Source organism: Lates calcarifer, linkage group LG7_2 (genome assembly GCF_001640805.2).
Source record: "Lates calcarifer isolate ASB-BC8 linkage group LG7_2, TLL_Latcal_v3, whole genome shotgun sequence".
NCBI lineage: Eukaryota > Metazoa > Chordata > Actinopteri > Centropomidae > Lates > Lates calcarifer.
Window position 1 is genome coordinate 12175053 of NC_066854.1, and position 21279 is coordinate 12196331.

Genomic DNA, 21279 nt, shown 5'->3' on the forward strand with positions numbered 1-21279 from the left:
AGAGTCTTCTGGACTGATGCGTCAACTGATTGACTATTAGGGGACAGCCCTAATTTTCACCATTTGTCTACCTCTCTTTTGTCCTCCAACTCCAGAATGATGTAAAGACTTTGAAGAAGTGGATGGCAGATGTGGATGTCTTCCTGAATGAAGAATGGCCAGCACTGGGAGACTCTGAAGCTCTGGAGAAACAGTTAGAACAGTGCACAGTAAGGAAACCTTGCATCCTGACATCAATTTAGACTAACCAATCACTTTCAGTGGTCTAGTTTGAACTTTTGAGGGGGGCAGGACTGATAAAAGGGTAATATTGGTTTATATAGGATAGTTGAAATAAGGCCAAAATGATCTAATGAAATGTGTACAGTAATAATCCTACCTGTGTAACATCCATCCTGCACTCTGATTGACTAGGCTCTAGTCAATGACATCCACACCATCCAACCCAGCGTAAATGGCATCAATGAAGTGGGTCTGTACCTGAAGAAAGACGCTGAGCCGCCCTTTGCCGTCCACATCCAGAAAGAACTTGATGAACTCAACGCTCAATGGGAGAATGTCTGCAAACAGGTATGTTACCTTAACCCAGAGCGTGTGTTTTCCTGCTTTCATGTCTGTGTAACATTGAGCATCTTTCCCCATGTTTAGGCCTATGCTAAGAAGTCTGCTCTGAAAGGTGGTCTTGATAAGACCATGGCTCTCAGGAAGGAGATGCAGGAGATGCAGGAGTGGATCAACCAGGCTGAAGAAGACTACCTGGAGAGAGACTTCACGTATAAGACACCCGAAGAGCTACGCAAGGCTGTGGAGGAGCTCAAGGTGTGTGTGCGTGCACCAGAGACACAAGATGGTGTAGGATCTAAGAGTGTGTGCGTGTTCCTCCTTTTCATCTCACGAAATATAGCAACACCCTCTCCAGATGTTTCACAATTTTCTAAAAGTACAAAGTTTGGCTTGAATCTGAATCTTTCATTGCACTGGTATAACCAAATTTTAGTGAGCAGCTTCCCACCACGGTGAAATATGAAAAAGATAAATTGAAGGTAAAAAATATAAAAAGTATGAAAAATACACAAAAATTACAACTTTTGACTATAACTTATAACAAATTTACAACATAAAAAAATAAAGTATTGCACAGAAGCAAATTTATTGCAGAGAGTTATTGCACATTTACTGAGGTTGAGTACAGGTTATCAGGTTTTGGCAGCATTTAGTGTAGCCCCGGGGTAGAAACTGTTTTTCAACCTGTTGGTTTTTAACCTGATGGTCCTGAAATGCATCCCAGAGGGTAACAGTTCAAACAGATGGTGTCCCAGGTGGGATGAGTCCCTGAGGATGCTGTGGGTTCTCCTGAAGCAGTGACTCTCATAAATGTCCTCAAGAAAGAGAAGAGGGCATCCAATAATTTTTTGGGCAGTAGTGATGACTCTCTGGAGCGCTTTCTTTGATGCTGCAGAGCAACCAGCGAACAGCAGCTAGATGCCGTGACTCAGAACAGTCTCTATGGAAGCTTTTGTCTGAGGTGTTGAGGATGAGTTTGTTCTCTGAACACCAAACCCCTTCAGATGTGTTGATGCACAATCTCCTTTCCAAGGGCAGTCCTAACATCTTTATCCATTAGTAACTTAGTCAAGGCTTAAGCTATTTAAGATGATGTATCCCAATTTAATTTATGTCTTAATATAATATTAACCCCAATGTTGTGCTTGTGGGCTGTTGTATTGATGCATTACCTCTGTTTTGAGTATCAGAGACTCTAGCTGCAAAACCTGGTTAAATACAACACATTTCATTTGCTCTATATGTGTGATTGGTGCTGACAGTAATCCTTAATATGTTTATTTGGATTTATCTTTCAGGAGATTTATAACATTTAGTTCATAACAGGTCCAAAAGAGATAGAGAGAGTTTGATCCTTCTGGTGTCTGACTGACCTCAAACAGAAGTAATGTGCAAGTCAAGTTTGCAGGAAAGTGAAGGGTTATCACTTTAATACTCAAAGCTAACAAAGCTGAAAGAAAATGAGAGACTGTCTCCTACAGCAGTCTGGCACTGGCCACTGTTTACACAGCAGTAATTAGGTCAGTTCTTCTTCACAGCTCTGAAATCAGGTAGCCATGTTACTGTTACTGTGACTGGTCAGAATGTCTTAGTATTTGTGTTAATACCTATAGTGGGGTTAATGTGCAATTACATGACACTGATTTTCTTCAAACAGTTGAATATCTTGATAAGATTTTTGTCCTACATATTGTTGGTGCAGTACAGTAAGTGTTCATTCTCAGTGCATCTCAGTAAAAAACCTGTTTAGATTAGATAAGTCAACTGTAGGGGTTTTCTTAGAAATCATGATCTCTGTCTCGAGAGTCATTTGCAGTCAAGGCCCAGGTCTCACCGACTTTGTGCAGCTGCTGCAGCTGTTCTTTCTCTTTTCTGTGTCGCTCTATTTTGATCCTGGTTAATTCCAGGTCGATAACGCCCCTGTCTGCCTGACTCTCTTTTCATTGTTGATGTTGAAAACCAGCTCTCTTCCTTTCTTCCCCTCTCTCTTTATCCTCTCACAGCTCTGTGTCTCCTCTTCAAAACTCCTCTCCACTCTCATTCCCTCCATTCCTCAATTTTATATCAAATTGCATTGATTCTCCTATTCACCGCAGTACTTTTTTTTAGCTTTCATAACTTTAATGTGATGTATTTGTGATGTAAATTTATGGCACTATTTGCTTTGTGATATATCTAAAAGCCTTGGCAGTAGCAGTCCCCTTCTATTCACCCCTCCTCCCAAAAAAGTTTAGTTGAGAGTCAAGTTGAAAATTAAAAATTGATTCCTCTCTGCTTGCTCTTGCTAATCTCTCTCTCCTCCTTCCTTCTTTCACCTCTTCTTCCTCTCCAAGCTTAAAGGAAACTCTCCACATTCGTGAATTTGTTCACTCGTTTATTCTCTTAATCCCTCTCTCCCCCTCTCCCTCCCTTTCTCCCTCACTGAGAAAGTATTAGCTATACTCTTTCATTCATTGATTCGCTGGCTTACTTGCTCACTCTGTCTCTTCACACTCTGTGGCTTTGTCAACTAGAGATACATTGATTCATGCATCCATCCCTATATCCATTAATCCCTCTCTTTCTCTCTCTCCCTTGCTTCCTTCCCTCTCTTGCTTTTTATATCTTGCTATCTGTCTCTTTTCTTTCGCTGTTGACTTGATTTTTAAGACTTTTGTTAATATAACAAGACTTGTTAACACAGACAAACTAAATCAACAAAACCTAAAGTCCAGTTTTATTGTTAAGAAAGCACAGCCTCAGCTGCAGACTGTGCTGACAATACAAAGTCTTAGATCAGTGCAGTCATGTTATCACTTTCACAGACAACATTAAAAGCCGAGGCAATTGACCAGTGAACCTCGACAATGGCTCAGTGAGATTTGTGATTAAAAGCAGCACCTGTGAAAGAGAAAGTTCTTGCCACAGTGTTTCTATTAGAAGTACAAATGTACTGTAACAAAGTAAATTTATAAAAGCACACTATTAAAGTGTGCAAAAGGGTTTTTGACTTCTTCCATTTTGTTAGACTTTACACTTTTCTTATTATTATTTTAGAAAGAATACATTTACCTGATATAGTTCATAGTCACTTACATATCAAATGTGTAGATCCTAAAATATGCAGAATACTTGCAGTTTACAGTAGTATATGGAGTCATTAGGTAACACCATGTAATAATATAATTTCTATGGTAATATTTTCTTGATAATTAAGTACATTTTACTGCTAATACACCTGTAAAACTCAAAATATAAAATATCTCGTTTGTTTAATCTACACACAAACAGAAAGGTAGAAAAGGTTAAACAGTCATTATTTTGGCACAGTGGTGCAGTGGTCAGCACTGTTGCCTCACAGCAACAATGTTCCACGTTCGATCCCCACTTTTCTGTGTGGAGTTTGCATGTTCTCCCTGTGCCTATGTAGGTTCTCACCGGGTACTCCAGCTTCCTCCCACAAGACATGCAGGCTAATTGGTGACTCTAAATTGCCTGTAGGTGTGAGTGTGAATGGTTGTTTGCCCAATGTCAGCTGGGATAGGCTCCAGGCCCCTGCGACATTTACAGATAAGCGGCATAGATAATAGATGGATGGTTTTATATATTGGTCGAGTGCTGTGACTTCCTTCAGTTTCCACCAGGTGTCTTGAATGATTTGTATATTTCTATTGCATTAAATGTCTGAACTGGTTAAAGAAATGAGAAGTAAAGTGTTGAACATTTTGTCTTCTCCTTGCCTGCCCTCCTTACACACATATGAGAGGTATCAGACTGACTTTTGGCCAGAAAGCAAATGTGCATATTTCCCAAAATGTCAACAATATACAATTATTTTTACTTTAAACGTTTATATTATATAGGTTTTTTTGCCTGTACATGAAGGACTGAGGAGGCATTTTCAACACCATCATGCTGTATAAATATACACATCTGAGTTGAGAGATCCTTGTTGGAAGCAGTCCTCATGGAGGACAGTTGACACTGGTCACACTGTCTCTTGCTACTCATTCAACTCTGCTGTTCCTGGAAAACATCCCCTTTAATGTCTCTCTTTCTTTGTCTCTCCATCAGAGGGCCCAGGAAGAAGTCCACTCCAAGGAGTTAAAGGTGAAACTCCTCACTGACAGTGTGAATAGTTTCATCGCCAAGGCGCCACCGACAGCCCATGATGCCTTGCGCTCAGAGCTGAACGTGCTGACTGCCAACTACCAGCGCCTGTGTAGCCGCCTGGATGGGAAATGTAAAACTCTGGAGGTATGATGTTTAACTTTCTATTGTCTCTGCCTTTTCTGTGAATAATTGGAAATGGTAATTAGGTCACCCTGGCATGGTTAGGTAAACACCAGATGCACTTAAAATGTTGAAGAGGGCATGTGCTCATGTTTGAAAGCCCAAGGTAATCGTGGACATGTTGTGTCAAGGATGAGTGACGGCTTTGGAGGGCATGTCTCTGTGTATGTGGGTAGAGGAGTGTGTGTGTACATCTGTGAGTATGAGTGTTTTCAGAGGGTGTATATTGTAGATAAGCAAAGATGGAGCAAGGTTAGCTTAACACTACTGTTTCAAGTTCTATTCTCATATTTAAAATGATACCTTAGAACTATAAGCATACTCAAAAACAAGAAAATTTGAATAAGCACAAGGTGTTTTAATGGTTTATTGAGAAATTAGTTGATTAAATACATGTAGGGTTTCACCCTTCATCTGAAAATATTCCCTTTGAAAACAGTGTGGATTGGAGGCAGAAATTTCATACAAACACTATTACTGCAGGCCACAGTGGCCAGGACATTCATCAGCACAGTGTCCATGTTAGCAAAAAACTCAAATTGATTAATTATTTTTTGGTTTAATTGGTTTTAAGTGAGACTGTGAAACTGCAGCCTCTCCAACCACAAGTGCTGATTACAAGATGCCGGGGCATTAAATTCTATTGGGCTCCAAGTCCAGTGAAGCAGTGAAGGGTACTGGAACAGAGAGGAGAAGAAATATGTGTTCAAGTGAGATAAAAAAAAAAAAACAGAAAACATCTGAACCCACAGCAGTTCTGTACTAAAATGTAGTTGCTTAGAGCTGAGTGACCATAACTACTGTATATTCTAAGCCACATCATTTTCTCACACAGCGGAAATACAGTCTGATGGCTGTAGCTTAGCTCTGTTGATCACCTGCTAAGTTATGAATGCAATGGTTCAGGGCTGGTAGTCTGGAACTAAGCTCTGTTGATTCTGACCTAGGTTACATGTTTATGTGACAATGAGCAACTGAACAGATGAATAATTTATCTAAGGAGCTATTGAATGAAAGAAAGCAGTTGTGATGTGTCTGGCAACAAATGCAGTTATTATTAGTGATAAGTAACATTATGACAAAAATATATCCAGTCATGCTTGGCTATGTGGTATTTTGTTTAACATTACACACGTGTGCTTCTGCTGAATAAAATTATATTGTTTGTTTACTTTGTTGCATTCATTGTCCTAGAATATTCAATCACTGCCACAAAGAGCAATTCCATCTAGCCAATCTGTGGTAGAAGCCAGTGTTTGAAGTTTCATTACAGGACGAGTAAAATGTGTGCAATCTCCATGTTTGTGTAGCAACCCAGCTGTTACTTCGCTTCTTTCCATCGTGTTCTTTTTGAACCAAGGGTTATTCTTGTCTTGCCTCTTGTCACTTTCTTTTTGGCCTGTTGAGCCTCTGCCAATTTTATTTGTCTTACTTGTAACATTCATCATCATCATCATTCAAGTTGGTGGTAGCTCTTTCATTTCCTCCAACATGTTTGTTGCGGTCACCTTCCTCTTTGCTCCGTCTGTGTTTTATGATGGCTGGCAAACTATGAAGTGACTCATTACAGTCACTCACCATTACGGAGTGTATCACTGGCGCCTTTTGTCAGAAATTTGTTCACACCTTGTTGCTTGGGGACACAGACATAACGGTATCTTTCACCAGCACATTTGGGCTGTAGTCAGAAACTCTACCATGATAAGAGCTGGTGATATTCTCTAAATGCTAAGTAAAGGTGCTACAGTGCTTCCTTTCTAATCTCTTTTAGCATAGGTCACACTGGACCATCCTTTTGGAAAGGAATTCCTTGCAGCAGCAACATTTATAGCGACATACCATAGTTTGAACTCTTGTTATATACAGTTTTATATACAGGGACACCAGATAAATGAGGTGATTAATGGGGAAGGAAAGAAGGAAAAAGAAAAAGTTCTGATACACTGATATCTGTTTTTAATTTTTAGACTTTTACTCTTATCTTTGAGTTTTGATGAGATATTGCATCATTTGAACATTTATTTAATGAGAAGTTTGGAGGAAAAAAATCACCATTTGGTGGAGCTATTAACAAATCATAGGCATCTGAAATGTGCTCTGACTGCTTTTTGTAAGACATAAGAAGCCAAAATGGTTGGAAAGTACTGGTTTAATCTTTAACGTATTTTTAAAGCTTGCCATATTATCTATTCTGTAAAATCTTCATCTTGAAAGTAACTAGTAACTAAAACTATCAAAGAGAATTCTATACCACGTATCGTCTGATGGTCGTGGGGGGCTGAAGCCAAACCCAGCTGGCATTGGGCGAGAGGCAGGGTAAACTCTGGACAGATCACCAGTCTATCACAGGCTGACAACCATTCACACTCATGGTCAGTTTAGAGTCAGCAGTTAACCTAACCTCCATGCCTTTACACTGTGGGAGGAAGCCAGAGTACCTTGAGCGAACTCCTTGCTGCTAACCACTGCACCGCTGTAGTGGAGTAGAAAGTACAGAATAAAAGTTGTGGAGAAGAAGCATACAGCAGCATAAAGTGCGAATACTCAAGTAAAGAAGCAGTACCTTAAAACTGGACCTAAGTACATTACTAAGTACTAAGTACTACCAAATGCACTCACTTTGCACCACTGCTAATAATTAGATAATCAGCATATTAACCATAACAAAGAAGTCTATCTTTAAAGAAGAAGGGATGAGGACAGGTTTTCAGCCACATGATATTTTTATTTTGACATATCTGAAACTTTAGAATGATGATATGCTCAGTAGTAGATTTGTAACATTTTATATCTTTGTTGCATAAATATAACAATTATTTTTCATATAGTCAGACTACATTCATACATCCTAATTAGGATTCTTAAATATGAGTGGACATGAGGGTAAGCATTAGCAACCATTCTCAATGTGACAACTATTTTATTTCATCTCTGTGAATGGTAGAATTTATTCCTTTTTCATTTTAGTTTCATATGCATATGAAATTTCCCTGGGTTGACATCAGTAACATCCACTGTCAGATTCTCTCAGCACTGCCATTGTCTTTTCCTAAGTCATTATGAATTCTCCTTCATATTTACCTTGACCTCATGACTTTTTGTATTGAGGTTATATACAGTGAGGAAGCACTGAAAAGATAAAGGTAAATTATGTAACTAATTTTTTGTCTTTGGAAAGCTTTGACTCTACTCAGAGAACTTACCCTGGTTAATATATTTATTGTCTAACTTCAGTTTGAATTAAGGAACCTGGAACAATCACTCCAGCCAGACAGAGGCAACTGTTGCTAATTTGCAGAAGGAAACAAACTCATCAAACATGTTGATGCTGAACAGATGTTGATATGATGGTCTGCACCGATGCTGAATATATGAATATAAAACAATGCTTCAAAAAAGTTTAGATGGCATCTATAGCCATTTGCTACCACCTGTCCTGAAATTAAAGTGTCTTTTTTCACTTCACCTCACCCTTTTCCTCCCTCCTCCTCCTCCCAGTTCTCCCTCACAGTGAGTCTCCCACCTTCCTCTCTACCTCTGTGTATTATTGGCAATTCATCTCTATGGTTTAAGTAGTCTCTCTTCCACTATTTGTCCTTTTTTTGCTGCTCTCTGACCATCTTTCTTCCATCTAACAAATAAAACGTCAAAGCCATTGCATCATCTGTATCTTCATCATTTGATTTACTGATCCTTTCAGTCTCTATCTTGTCCTTTTCTGCAGCTCCTGGTAATTTTGTGTATATGTATGTGTTTTTAGGAGGTGTGGGCATGCTGGTGTGAGTTGCTTTCTTACCTGGAGCAGGAGAATGCCTTCCTGGACCAGCTGGAGCAGAAACTGGACGAGACAGAAAATCTGCAATTAGGAACAGAGGAGCTGCAGGAGGCGTTGGATGTGAGTATGAAGAGGAAGAGAGGGCACACACAATGACTTCACTTGATTTAAGTTAGATAGACATGAACATACAGGCAGTAAGACAAGCTTTGCTTTACAAAGATTCAGACAGAGGATAGGGAATACAAATATGAGAGAAAGAAAGTAGATAAACAAGTGTTTCAGCTGTTACAATACAAAATGAATTCAAAGAATGAGCTGGCAGATGTTGGCCAGATGTGTGTTTTAAGAAGGTGAGGTGGTAAGGACATGGGATCGTGTGGGAGTTCCTGGGACGAAAGACTGTTTCAGTGTCATCTCCCACTGGAGGAAGGCTGCGGAGGAGAAGGCAGCTTGTGTTTCCTTTTTTCTCCCACTCATCTTAAATTCCCTCTGTGAAGCACAAGCCAACGGGAGCCCTGCTTTGCTCTCACCTAGACCCTTTTGCCATTTTCCACAGTCACTTTAATTCGCTATAATTGCATCCATAGTGGTGTTCCATATAGTGTTTTTGTAGCTTCTACCTGAATGGCTGTGGTTTGGAGCCTAGTTTCACCCATTTGACCCTGTTTGTAGTTGTAGATATCAGCCTTGTTGTATTGTTTACAGGTTGCTTTCAGTTGTATTGGAGCTGTCTTGAGTTACTACAGATTGAAATCCTTTCCTGCTGTGCAGATGTAATGGAGCATTGTTAGGGGTTCTATTCTTGAATAAAAATGAGCTGATTCTATAATATGAGGACATGTTTGCCACTAACTGGTTGATGGATCAAATTTAACCACTACAGGGAAGAATAGTACATGGAGAAATACCCACAGTGAGCTTTTAGATGAAGAGCTACAGATGACAGCCTCCTAAGCTTCTGTCACATCAAAATGTGCCTCATAGAATTTATAACACATGCACTAAGGGAGAGGAAGTTGTGTGGGTAGGGTAGTTAACATAGCCTGCAGGAGTTAGCATGACTAGCAGGCTACCAAAAAGCAGTACAGAAAGTTACTAATTACACAGCCCTTTATTAAACACTCACACCCAGCAGCCAAACAGCATCTCTTCTTCTTTCCTATTTACCTTGAGGTTATAAGACAAGAATATGAACAAACTATTCTCTCTGAATAAGCAAAGTGGCTGCACATAGGAGTCTCACAGCTTCATGTGTCAAAGTTCAATCAGTTTAACTCTGGAAGGAGGAAGGAGGTCAATTCATGACAGGATGCAAATATGTCTTGGCTTGTTCCACATAGGCATGAATGGTGAGTGAATTTCAGTCTCACTGTGCCGTCACTATGGTTTGTGATGAGCAAAAAAAAGGAGAAGGCTTTGGAGATATCCTTCAGAGGAATGGCATGATATAAGGCACCTCTGGAAAAGGGGATTTTCAACTGATGAAGAAAAACATGAAAGAGACTATGTTAATAAGCATTTGGAGAAAGCAAAGATGGACTCAGTAGACAGGCTTCTCAGATGATACTGATGTAAGACAGACCTCACATATAGCAGGTACATTTATTTATGTATTTTTTATTTAAACAAATGTAAAAAATGAATCCAATTGAAATTACATTGCGTCTTGCAATTAGAGAAATTGAGGTTTACCAGCCTTACTGAGAAAATAATGTGAAAGGTTTATGTGTTAAAGGAGCGTTTGCAAGTTTTGGTATTGCTACATGGCCAACATTAGCATTAACTACATTAGCTGTTTACTTTCCAGTCTTGCTAAGAGCTTCAGCCATACCTGCATTTACAATACATGAGGTTAGAATATGCCCTCTGAGCAGCGCTACTTCTTAAGTGCAGACTAGACGCTACACTGACTCAGTATTGGAAAATGATGACAGTCTGCTTGGACCAGGGTTAACGGCTTAGCATGCTAACTTCAGTAGAAGAAAAGAGGCAAAACAAGCTGCTGGAGACAGCTCTTGGCAAGTACATAAAATAAGTTTAATGCTGATTTTGCAGTGTTTCTTCTAGACTGGTAAGTAAACAGCTGTTAATGCTAACATCAGCTATGTAAAATCAAAACTTACAGATGGCTCCTTTATCCCTAACTCATGAATTCTCTTAAACTATGCTTCTGCATATTGCTTGATGTTACGTCCAGGGATTTGGTGAGATTTGACAAAAAGCTTAAAGCCCCCAGACCAGGATGTACCTTTGACTTAAGTTAGAACAAAACAACAAAAATGCAAACAACTGCCCACTCAGCTGTATTTTGCTAAAAGGCCTGTTAACACCAGCCAAACAGACCTTTTGGGGGATTTCAGGAAAGTGTGAAAAGCTGTTAAGCACCAAGGTCAGACGAACAATGGCTAATTGACCTGTTTTAGCCTCTACATATCATCACCTGATAGTCCTATCCAGCATCATTTTCAATAAACTTTTCTCACCTTGTCATGAGTCATCTACAAACAAAACATCAGTCTGTGTGGAAAAGACAGTATCACAACATCACCAACACTAAAGGCAGCTTTTTCTGTGGTTAGCTGCAATCAGTTCAGTCAATAGAGGCGACCATGCAGGAATTTTGAGCTTCAGAAAATGGGCTTCTTGCTGTAAGGACCGCAACACAAACATAAGTCTGTGAAAGTGTGATCTGATCATTTTCTGTGGTTGTTTGTGTGTGTATTCAGAGCCTAGAGGTCCTTTTGCGTCACCCAGAGGACAACAGGAACCAGATTCGAGAGTTGGCCCAGACGCTGATGGACGGAGGTGTTCTTGATGAGCTTATACAGCAAAAACTAGACGCTTTCAACACAAGATGGGATGAACTCATGGCGAGGGTAAGACATGCTACATACTAATTTGAATGCATGCATTATTGGTAGCAGTCTGCAGGGAGCTCTAACTTTTTTAAGAAACATTCCTGGTGGAGCAAATAATGTCACTCATGCTTTGCTGCAGTGCAATATGATTTTAGTCCAGGGTGCAGTTTGTATGCATTTACACAATTCTAGCTTGCTTGGAAGTTTTCAAGCTGTGAGGCACATCTCCTACAGGGGGAGTAGGAGAGGAAGTGAGTTGAAAGTTTTGTGTCCTGGGCTGTAGTTCACTCCCTTCCTTTCCCTCATGCACACCATCTTCCTTCCACCTTATTTTTCTGTCTCATTCTTTTCAACCTCCATACTCCTCATCTTTCTTTTTTCTCCTTCTCATTTCTCCTCTTGCCCTCCTCACTCTTCCTTTTCTTCCATAATTTCTTCCATCTTCTCCTCCTCCTCACTCCTGTCCTCCCTATCCTTCTTTTAGCCTCTCTTTTTCCACTTCCTCTTCCTCTCCCCATGTCTCCCCTCCCTTTCCTTCAAGCCATTATCAGCCATCATCAATGGCAGCAATATATTCTCAGCCTCTTGTGGTGGTTCTCGCTGACAGATTACACATACACACACACACACACATACATACACATGGAGAGACATACTCATTGCCCACTGGGTTGATCCTCCCTCAGAGCCAGATTAATGTTCTCCTTGCAGCCTGATAAGCCTCCCTTTGTTTGTCGACCCATCACAGACAGTGAGTGTATGTGCATGTGTGACACAGTCTTTTGTCTCAGATTTTTTATATGTTTTGGGAAGAAGGGCCATTGTGTGTATTGTCCGTGCGTGTGCGTTTTAAACCATCACAGAGGCCGGTGTCCTTTGTTTTGGTGTGCATGTCAGCATGTATGCTTGTGAGGTGAGATCGGGTGGCTCTGAGCCCCGTTTGTTTGTCATCTATAAAGAGGACGAGGAGCTCAGAGACAGGACGAGAGTTTCTGTGAGTATCTCTGGAAAGACAGATGGAGGAGCAACAGCACATAGGGCCCAAAATATTGCCTTAATGTTTTTCCCCTTTTTTTGTCCAGAGGGGACTGTGTTGAGGGAATCCTTTGTTTTTCTGCTGTTAAATTTTCTTTTACTGACTTGATCATTGCTGTTTGAAAACTGAGTAGTTCCAGTAGGAATTATAATGAATTATTGAGGGTCAAAGTTTTCACATCCTAGATAGAGAAAAACAATATGCAGTAAAGCTCTCTTTTAACAATCAAAATAACAACTCCAAAGGGTACCCTTAATACATAACAACAACTTTATAATTGTAAGTTAATGATTTGGCTAAGTGTGGACCATTTAAACTGACATCAGAGCATTGTTAGGTGTTAGATGTCAATTAATGTGCGTTGTCACTGACTAATAAAGTATAAATTAGTTTTTGCAAACAGTTTGTCTAAACAGTTGTTGAGAAAGGAATGAAAAACATCTTGTTGACTGTTTTTACAGCCAAGACTTTGACTTGTTACAGCGAGAAAAACACAGCATTAATCATGGCTCTGCTCCATTCACATGTAACATTAAACATGTGGCCATGGCCCTTTTACAGGCACATTCAACTGGAATATAGTAATATGGAATATTATATAATATAATGGAATATATAATAAAGTTGTTAATGATATGTGTGCTTTTTCTGCTATGAACTGTAAAAAAATCCCTGTTAAAAAGCATATTTAACCATATTCTGGCTAAATTTATATCCATTTGCACCTCATTCATCCCAGTGAGGAATTTTGTTTTCTGCATTTTACTCTTCCTAGGAGCAGTGGTTAACCACAGTACAACTCATTCTTTTGCAAAGGAGACCTGACCGAGACAGCAGCATAAAAAATTGCAGAGTCAATTCAGGGACTTCCTGACCGATGCATCGAATAGTCAAGTTTTAGGGGGCAGCCCGAGGATACACACAGTGAGGTTTGGTGAGAAACACTGACTGTAAATGCAGCTCCACAGACACCTTTAATCTAAGGCAGGTGTCATCAAATCAATGCATCAGTTCAGCTTGTATTACTTTTCAAATACAGTTGGTAATTAGAATTGAAAAAGCCAGTCAGACCAAAGAAAATATTATAATAATAAGTCAGATAGCTTATTGACAACACTTCCTTAGCATCAGAGCCAAGTTCTAAGGAGTGCGGGGGTCCATGCAGATGCTGAAACAGTAGAATAAGTAGATAATTTTCTTACATCAATGGCCCACTTTAAATCTCACGTTGAAATAAATCCAGCCTGTATACGCAAAAACATGTTGTCTCACATCTCCGTCTGCACTTCTTGCAGATCAGAGAGGCATGTTTGCCATTTTAATTTCAGTTTCTTGTAACGGCTGAAAACCAATAAGAGGAAGTGTGGTGTGGAAAACGCTGCTCTTGCTTTGCCGATGGCATTTTCAGCGCAAAGCAGTTAAGCAAACAGTGATCCTCTATCTCCGTGGTTCACAATCACTGCATTCACCACTGTGTGTGTGCGTGAGAAATAAGTAATAAGGGAAAACTGAGTGTTTAATGAGAATATGTATTCATGAGCCGACAATTGCCAGGGAAATGGAGTACATCGCCACAGGGAAGGTTGTTATCAGTGTTGTCTAAATATTTAATCTCACTTAAGTTCTCATTTCATACATTATAAACTAAGACATGGGAGCAGGAAAGCATAAAAAAATCCTATGCTACATCCACTGGTAGTGTTATTGAATACTGTAAATATGTGTGTGTGTGACAGAGAGTGTGTGACACAAGGGTTAGACAGGCTCAGGGCTATACTTAGTCATTATCCTTCTGTATGGGATTAGCATGTTTACCTGTAACCACATATATACTCCCTCTGTCTCTCCACACATATGAGCTCACACAGGTTTATGATGTAATTGGTGCGTGTACTAGTTAATCTTGTAGGCAGTCACCAGGGGGAAGGAGGAGAGGAAACACCTCAGTAGTTGCCGAGGCGCCTGATGCTTTGCTAACGACAAACGACAAGCGACAAGCGTTGGTTACTGGTGTTGGTTACAACAGCGGCCTTGATGTGGTTGGTCACACAGAGACGACATGAGAGAGAAACCCCGGAGTCCATCCTCCAAGAGGGTACAGGCAGAGGGAGTGTGTGTGCAGGGGGGCTGTACATATAGTTTTGTGTATGTGCTTAGGTTTGTCTATGTATGTGTTTCTGTGGGTACATGTACAGAGATTGTGTGTGTTATTGCAGTGAAGTCATTGTGACCAATACAGCCTAGGAAATCAACAGTTATCAGGTATTACTGCTCAGTCACACTAGCATTTTAAAAAAACTACATTTTGGAGTGTTAGTGAACTGTAGCTGAGATTCCACTAAAATTAATTAATTCAATGAATCTTGAATCTGTGGATTGTTTGTGGTGCCAAGATAAATCCAACAGAATTTTTCACAGAGTCCAACTTTAAAGTTTGACTTGCAGATTTGTGCCACTGACCAACTTGTTCACAGTAAACAAGATAGAGGTAAATATGTGAGTCATTTCAAATTGCTGTTATATACATGAGTTTGAAAACTGAATAGAGGTATGTACATCTGCAAGCTGTTTCCTGTGTTTATAGGCTACTACATTTGTCCCTCTACATGTTTTTAACGAGGTGTAATGTGCTTCCTGTTTGGCTAGGCGCTGCTCAGGCAGAAGGAACTGGAGAAAAGCGTCCAGTTGGCCCAGGAGAATGACAAGGCACTGAGGCAGATCCAGGATGCCCTGGCTAACACAGACCGCCACCTCACTGCATACCTGACCGACCACATCGACGCCCAGCAGATACCGCAGGAGGCTCAGGTAGGTTGTGTCTGTCTGTATGTTAGGGATTAAAAGAATCAAAGCTGGGCCATTATACCTTTTAAACTTATCAGTTTAAAAATTCTGCTCCTGAGACCTGTCAAACCTTTCAATCCTTTAATGGTCCCACTCACTAAAAAGAACAGGGTACTTCCAGTACAGTTCAATCCAGACACAGACTTTGGGCAGAAGAATCAGAATCAGTAATCAAACTTAAGTACAGCAAAATTTCCTTCAAGATATCATAACTCAAATTGTTATCTACAAAGTCTGTTGTGTTTACTCATACTTTTGGAATAAAGTGAATCTGTAAAATATGTATGGGCATACAGTTTAGGCCTGGGGAAACCCAGCTAGACTCTGCTAGACCCAACCAACTGTTTTGATTTCATTTTATTTTCAGATTTCCCTGAAATTTGTCTTGTATCACAAGGTGCACACAGTGTCGTCTACATAACAAAACACAGCATTTGGCCAGACAGCAAACACGTGTTCAAACCCTGACAGACTGAGGAAAAGTCTGAGTTCTGTAATCTGTTCAGTTCAATCTGTTCAATCTGTTCAGTTTAGCCTGTGGGACTTCTGTTTGATGGAAAAAGCTGAAACAGAAATGCTGTGACCAGAGCTGTGGGATCAGCTACACCTAACCAAACCTGCACAGATGCAAATATACAGATGCAGGACTTAATCAAGCAAAACTTCACCTGACTAATCTGAAACCAGTGAAACCAGAACTGATTAGATCAACAAGCGATGTCTTGATATATCAGAACCCAAAAAGACCAACTTGTGCCTGCAGTAATTAGACTTGGCTGGTCAGTATTCATATTTAATTGCTCAGTTTGTGTCAGATTTGTGGTCAGATTTTTGAGAGTGAAACATATTTGAAAGTCACTAACAGTAACATTGGTAATTGAGGGTTTTAGTTGAAACACTGCCAAACCATTTATCATTAAGAGAGACATTTGTGTGGACAAGCAGAGCGAGAAAAGAAGGACAGGAGAGTGAAAAAACTCTCACACATTAAAATAAAAATACAGATTTTTCATGTGTGTGTGTGTGTGTGCACGTGCACCTGCAGAGGGACTCGAGATAATGGCAAATGCTCTTTTTCTCTTAGTGGGTCTAATTAAGTCTGGAGGTGTTTTAGACAGGACAGCAGGAGCACACACACACACACACACACACACACACACACACAGTCTCTGTCTTTTATCTCTTCCTCTAATGTTTATTTCTTCCACATTCCTCCTTGTCCCCCTTTCTTTTTCTCTTTACCACACTTTCCAGACAAATCAAACAATAGTTTGTGAAACATTGGCCTGCAATGATAGAATGAGTGACAGAAACGTGACAGAGAGAGAAAGAGAGAGTGTGTGTGTGTGTGTAGAGAAGGGATGGAGAGATTACCTCCATGTGCACTGTAGACCACCAGCACATAGGATGACATTTCTCTCTCTCTCTCTCTCCCACACACATGCACACACACACAGGAGGATGAGAGAATGATTGGATTAGAGTGGTGTGGATGAGCATTTGTGATTACTGGTGACTTGGTATTTAAAAAGAGAGAGGGGTGACTGAGTCCATATGTGTGTGTGTGTGTGTGTGTGTGTGTGTGTGTGTGTGTGTGTGTGTGTGTGTGTGTGTGTGTGTGTGTTGGAGGGGAGAGGGAGGTTACAAGTTATTAAAGCTCTTGAGTGCCCTATCCGCTCTCCTTGATGCCTATTGCCACCTTCTGGTCACCAGAGGGAGCTACACTATCAGTCCATATAACTGTATAACCCTTAGTTTCACTCTTTTTAGTAAACATATTCAGTTTAGTAAACCCTATACTTAGTAAATATTGACTTTGGCTCTTAATTTTTATTCACTTTAGTCAAATAAAATGATTTGATGTGTACTTTAAGATATGTGTTTTTATATGTGCATGTGTGTGTAATAGAAAATCCAGTCAGAGCTGAGTGGTCATGATGCAACCCTGGAGGACATGAGGAAGAAGAACCAGGACAAAGAGTCTTCCCAGAGGATCATGGGACAGATAGACCTTACCCAGGTATTTTTTTATTTCATTCCATCAGAATCAATGTGTCTTTGTTACGTAGCAAAAAGAACAGAGGACACTGTGAGTTTTCGAGATCTACAGATGTTCACATCAGGGGAAGCTCTTCAGGGTTGAGCCTCCACCTGCTGATTCCAGAGCTGATCCACCGCACTGTTCAACACACCTAGGATATGATTCACATGTAATGACAGCAGAGGTGTATTGCTCCATATTACTAGTGTGTGGACCAGTCTGTGTGATGTTATGGAGTGTTCCTCAGCAGTGAACAGGTTCGGCGTCTCTCCAATGACGAAGAGCTAGCAGACATTCTGTTGGAAACCCTCCCCATCTGACTGAGATGAGGATGTACATCCAGGCATATGGAGGACGTGCTGGAAATTCTGCATTCTCAGCATCCCCTGAGGAACACCAGAAATCACTGAGGCCATCAGCCCTGTCAGACGCAGTCTGGCTGTCACAAGAACTCTTTGACCAAGTGGAGTCTCATACAAAGTGTACAGAAACTGCCCATTGCTGCTCAATCAACTTTGGAAGATCCTGAGAGTCATCTGCAGGAGAGGAAAGGTTGTGCAGGGAGGGATGAAGTACCACATACAGCACAGGACCCTGCGATTGTCAGAAGATACGTGTATAAGATGCATGTGTACAGAACCTATGATGCATCTCATGTGTCTCTTTGCCTTTTCATAGAAAATGCTGGCAGACGTGTGGACAAAGTTCCGGCTCTTCCAGAAACCAGCCAACTTTGACAATCGGCTGGCCGAGTGTGAGCGTGTGTTGGCTGGGGTCAAAAATCAGGTGGGGGTGCTGGACATCCGTAGTGTGGAGCAAGACGTGGTGCAGTCGCAGTTGGACCAGTGCATGGTGGGTAATCGCATCACACTGGCAGATAGGTGGATAAATTGATGAATAGATCTTACATTAAGCTTCTGCTGTCTGTGTCTTACAGAAGTTGTACAAGGTTCTGAGTGAAGTGAAAGGAGAGGTAGAGACGGTGATAAAAACAGGGAGACAGATCGTCCAGAAGCAGCAGACTGAGCAGCCCAAAGAGCTGGATGACAGAGTGACCGCACTGAAACTGCTTTACAACCAGTTGGGAGCACAAGTGAGCACACACACACACATACACATAGATAAACACACATAATCATACAAGCCAGATTTAGAGATGGATTTACTGTGTCCATTGTATGTGTATTTTAAGGTTACTGAGAGTAAATTGGAGCTGGAGAAGAGTCTGAAGTTGTCGAGGAAGCTGCGCAAGGAGCTGAACGGGCTGACCGAGTGGCTGGCCGCAACTGATGCTGAGCTGACCAAACGCTCTGCTGTGGATGGTATGCCCAGTGACCTGGAGGCTGAGGTGGCATGGGCACAGGTATGACACAGACACACAAAGACACAAAACTTAAAACTGACATCCTGGGGGCCTGGAGGTTTATAATGTTGACTTGTAATAGCAATCTTCTCAGTCCAAGTCTGGCAGAGGACCTTTGTCACATTTACTCCCCCCTCTCTCTCTTTCCTGTCACCTCTCAATTGTCCAAATTATCCAGAAAAGACTGAAAGAAAGCATCTAACCTCCACATCTTCAAAAAAAAATGTCAGTGTATACATTCATTCTGGACATAGTTCAGTGATAAAATCCAAGTTCACCACAAGGGCGCGTCTCAGCTTTGTTAGCCGAAGAGTTAATCCACTGAACAGAGGAGGAGGTTGTAAAGTGCAGTGATGTGGATTGAAACAGGGGCTTCTCGACTGATGACATGAATCTTCAGAGTTTGGTAGGCAGTCCTACTCCATGACATATAGTGAACATAAAGTGGAAAATGTCAGCTTTGTGTTTTTTCTTGTTGAGAATAGAACTGGTGGTAAAAAGACTGAGGATTTGGCACTGACACAAAGATTACTGAAACATAATCATATGTACAATAATCAGCACATCAAGAGTCCACTTCAATCATGGCAGAAAAACTCCCACATTGACATTTTCTAACCTTTTTATAATATCTCCTCTACTCTGTCTTGTTCTCTCAGTCCATCCATGGGGAGACAGAGCGGCGTCAGCCTCAGCTGCAGTCTGTTGTGGATCTTGCAGAGGCCCTGAAGGCCGTGCTGCGGGGCAACGGGGGCCTGGTGGATGACAAAGTCAGTCTGCTGCACTGCAACTGGATCGCAGTCACATCCAGAGCAGAGGAATGGCTCAACCTGCTGCTGGTCAGAAGAAGAGATTCAGATACTTTTTATGTGTATTCATTTGTCTCTAGCTACCGCTTTCTGTTATCAGTGCTAAAATTATACCAAAGGGTCTAAATATAACTCAGCACAATAGTTGCTGATTGCACCCTCAAGAAAGTCATACTTTCTGTGTCTGTCTGTTTCTCTCCTCTCCCTCTCAGGACTACCAGCGACAGATGCAAAAGTTAGATGGACAGATAGAGGAAGTGAATGGATGGATCGACGGAGCGGAGAAAAAGATGGATGACATGGACAGCCAGGGACCCAACGACGCTGTGCTGAAGGTTGTTATCTCTATCTTTTTTTTCTCAAAGTCTGTTTCTGGTTTAGCTGTGAGGGCTTTTGGTCTGTATTAATATCCAGATATTATCCTTAACTGTGCTCTCTTATTATTAGCTGTGGGACAGACTGATAAATCATTAACAGACACTTATCTTGTGCCTGTAGGAGGCAGTGAGTGTTCACTCTGCAGTCTTGTTAAATATGGGCCTGATTGCCTTTAAATTCAGTGGTATACAGTGAATGCAAAATATTCACTTTTACTGAACACAAGTGCACATGTCTTTGCAAACTTTCTTTTAAAAGGAACTGTGTAAATGCAGAAAGCTATTGTTTTATTAAACTCATTTACCTACTTTGTGAGGTCCCGTCTACCCTCTGGAAAAAAAGTGTAACTAAAAATCCCAGAAATTCAGGAAGATGGTTATCAAAATAAAATATTTCAATGGAATAAATGATTAAAATCTTGAAAATAAGCTTTCAGTAGTGGTTACATTGTGGTTACAAATGTGTAGCTACTTGGAAAAAGTGGATTTTGATGTTGGTTATATAGTGGTTATATTTTCTCTTTAGGTCTTCTAATGTAGTTTTCCATCATTTTCATAAAACATTCAAGATTTTACTGATGCCTCAGTCTGCCCATAATTTAAAACTAGCATCACTATTACTAGGAATGTTATTCTATAAAGGGATAAAACATGATAAACATGGATGTTGGCAGTGGGTACGAACTTTAAGCTCAGTTGTATTTTTGACAGTCGACAGTCAATCAGATGCATTTTTCATGCCTTCAGGAAAGCCGGCTGCTCTGACTAACTGTGTGTCTGTGTCCTGCAGGTGCTGCGTGCAGAGCTGGAGCTGACCAGGGGTAAGATGGAGGAGGTGAGGGCTTTGGCCCAGGAACTCATGTCCACCAGGGGAGAGAACTGCCAGGCCCAGGTGGGACCCAAAGTGGAGCAGCTCAACCAGAGATTTGATACCATCGCTCAACGCATCTCCTCTGGGCTGGTAGGGAAGAGGGATAGTTATACCCTCTGAATACTGTTTAAACAGCAATAACACACTCAGTGAGTGAGAAAGGTCAGATGTTATTTTGGTTTGTAAACAGATTCAGCTTTAAATGTTTCTCATTCATCTTTCTTGCTAAATACTATAATCCAAGCTATGGCCATAAATTTACTTAAACTCTCTCAGAACTCACTGAATTTACCTCAGTCTGACCAAATGGAAGCAAAACACTCCCTAAATTTACTTCAGACTCTCTAAATAGACTTCAAATCTCTTGTGAAATGCACTTTAAACCCTCACTTAACTGACTTCAAACTCTCACACTAAATTTACTTCAAACTCACACTAAAGCTGTTCCAACTTCTTGGACTAAATT

The 21279-nt window shown here is 40.7% G+C and overlaps 1 protein-coding gene across 7 annotated transcripts in view; it reads left to right on the forward strand.

Moving 5' to 3' along the window:
* Positions 1-21279, forward strand: part of dmd (dystrophin) — a 286719-nt gene that overhangs the window by 179642 nt on the left and 85798 nt on the right. For all 7 annotated transcript variants that reach the window (XM_018671655.2, XM_051065872.1, XM_051065871.1 and 4 more), the window contains 14 exons: positions 96-209; positions 415-570; positions 649-819; positions 4618-4800; positions 8597-8731; positions 11341-11490; positions 15155-15316; positions 17262-17372; positions 18072-18245; positions 18331-18486; positions 18586-18756; positions 19416-19595; positions 19778-19900; positions 20733-20903. In XM_018671655.2, coding sequence (XP_018527171.1) covers positions 96-209; positions 415-570; positions 649-819; positions 4618-4800; positions 8597-8731; positions 11341-11490; positions 15155-15316; positions 17262-17372; positions 18072-18245; positions 18331-18486; positions 18586-18756; positions 19416-19595; positions 19778-19900; positions 20733-20903 — 2157 coding nt within the window. The remainder of the gene's footprint in view (positions 1-95; positions 210-414; positions 571-648; positions 820-4617; positions 4801-8596; positions 8732-11340; positions 11491-15154; positions 15317-17261; positions 17373-18071; positions 18246-18330; positions 18487-18585; positions 18757-19415; positions 19596-19777; positions 19901-20732; positions 20904-21279) is intronic.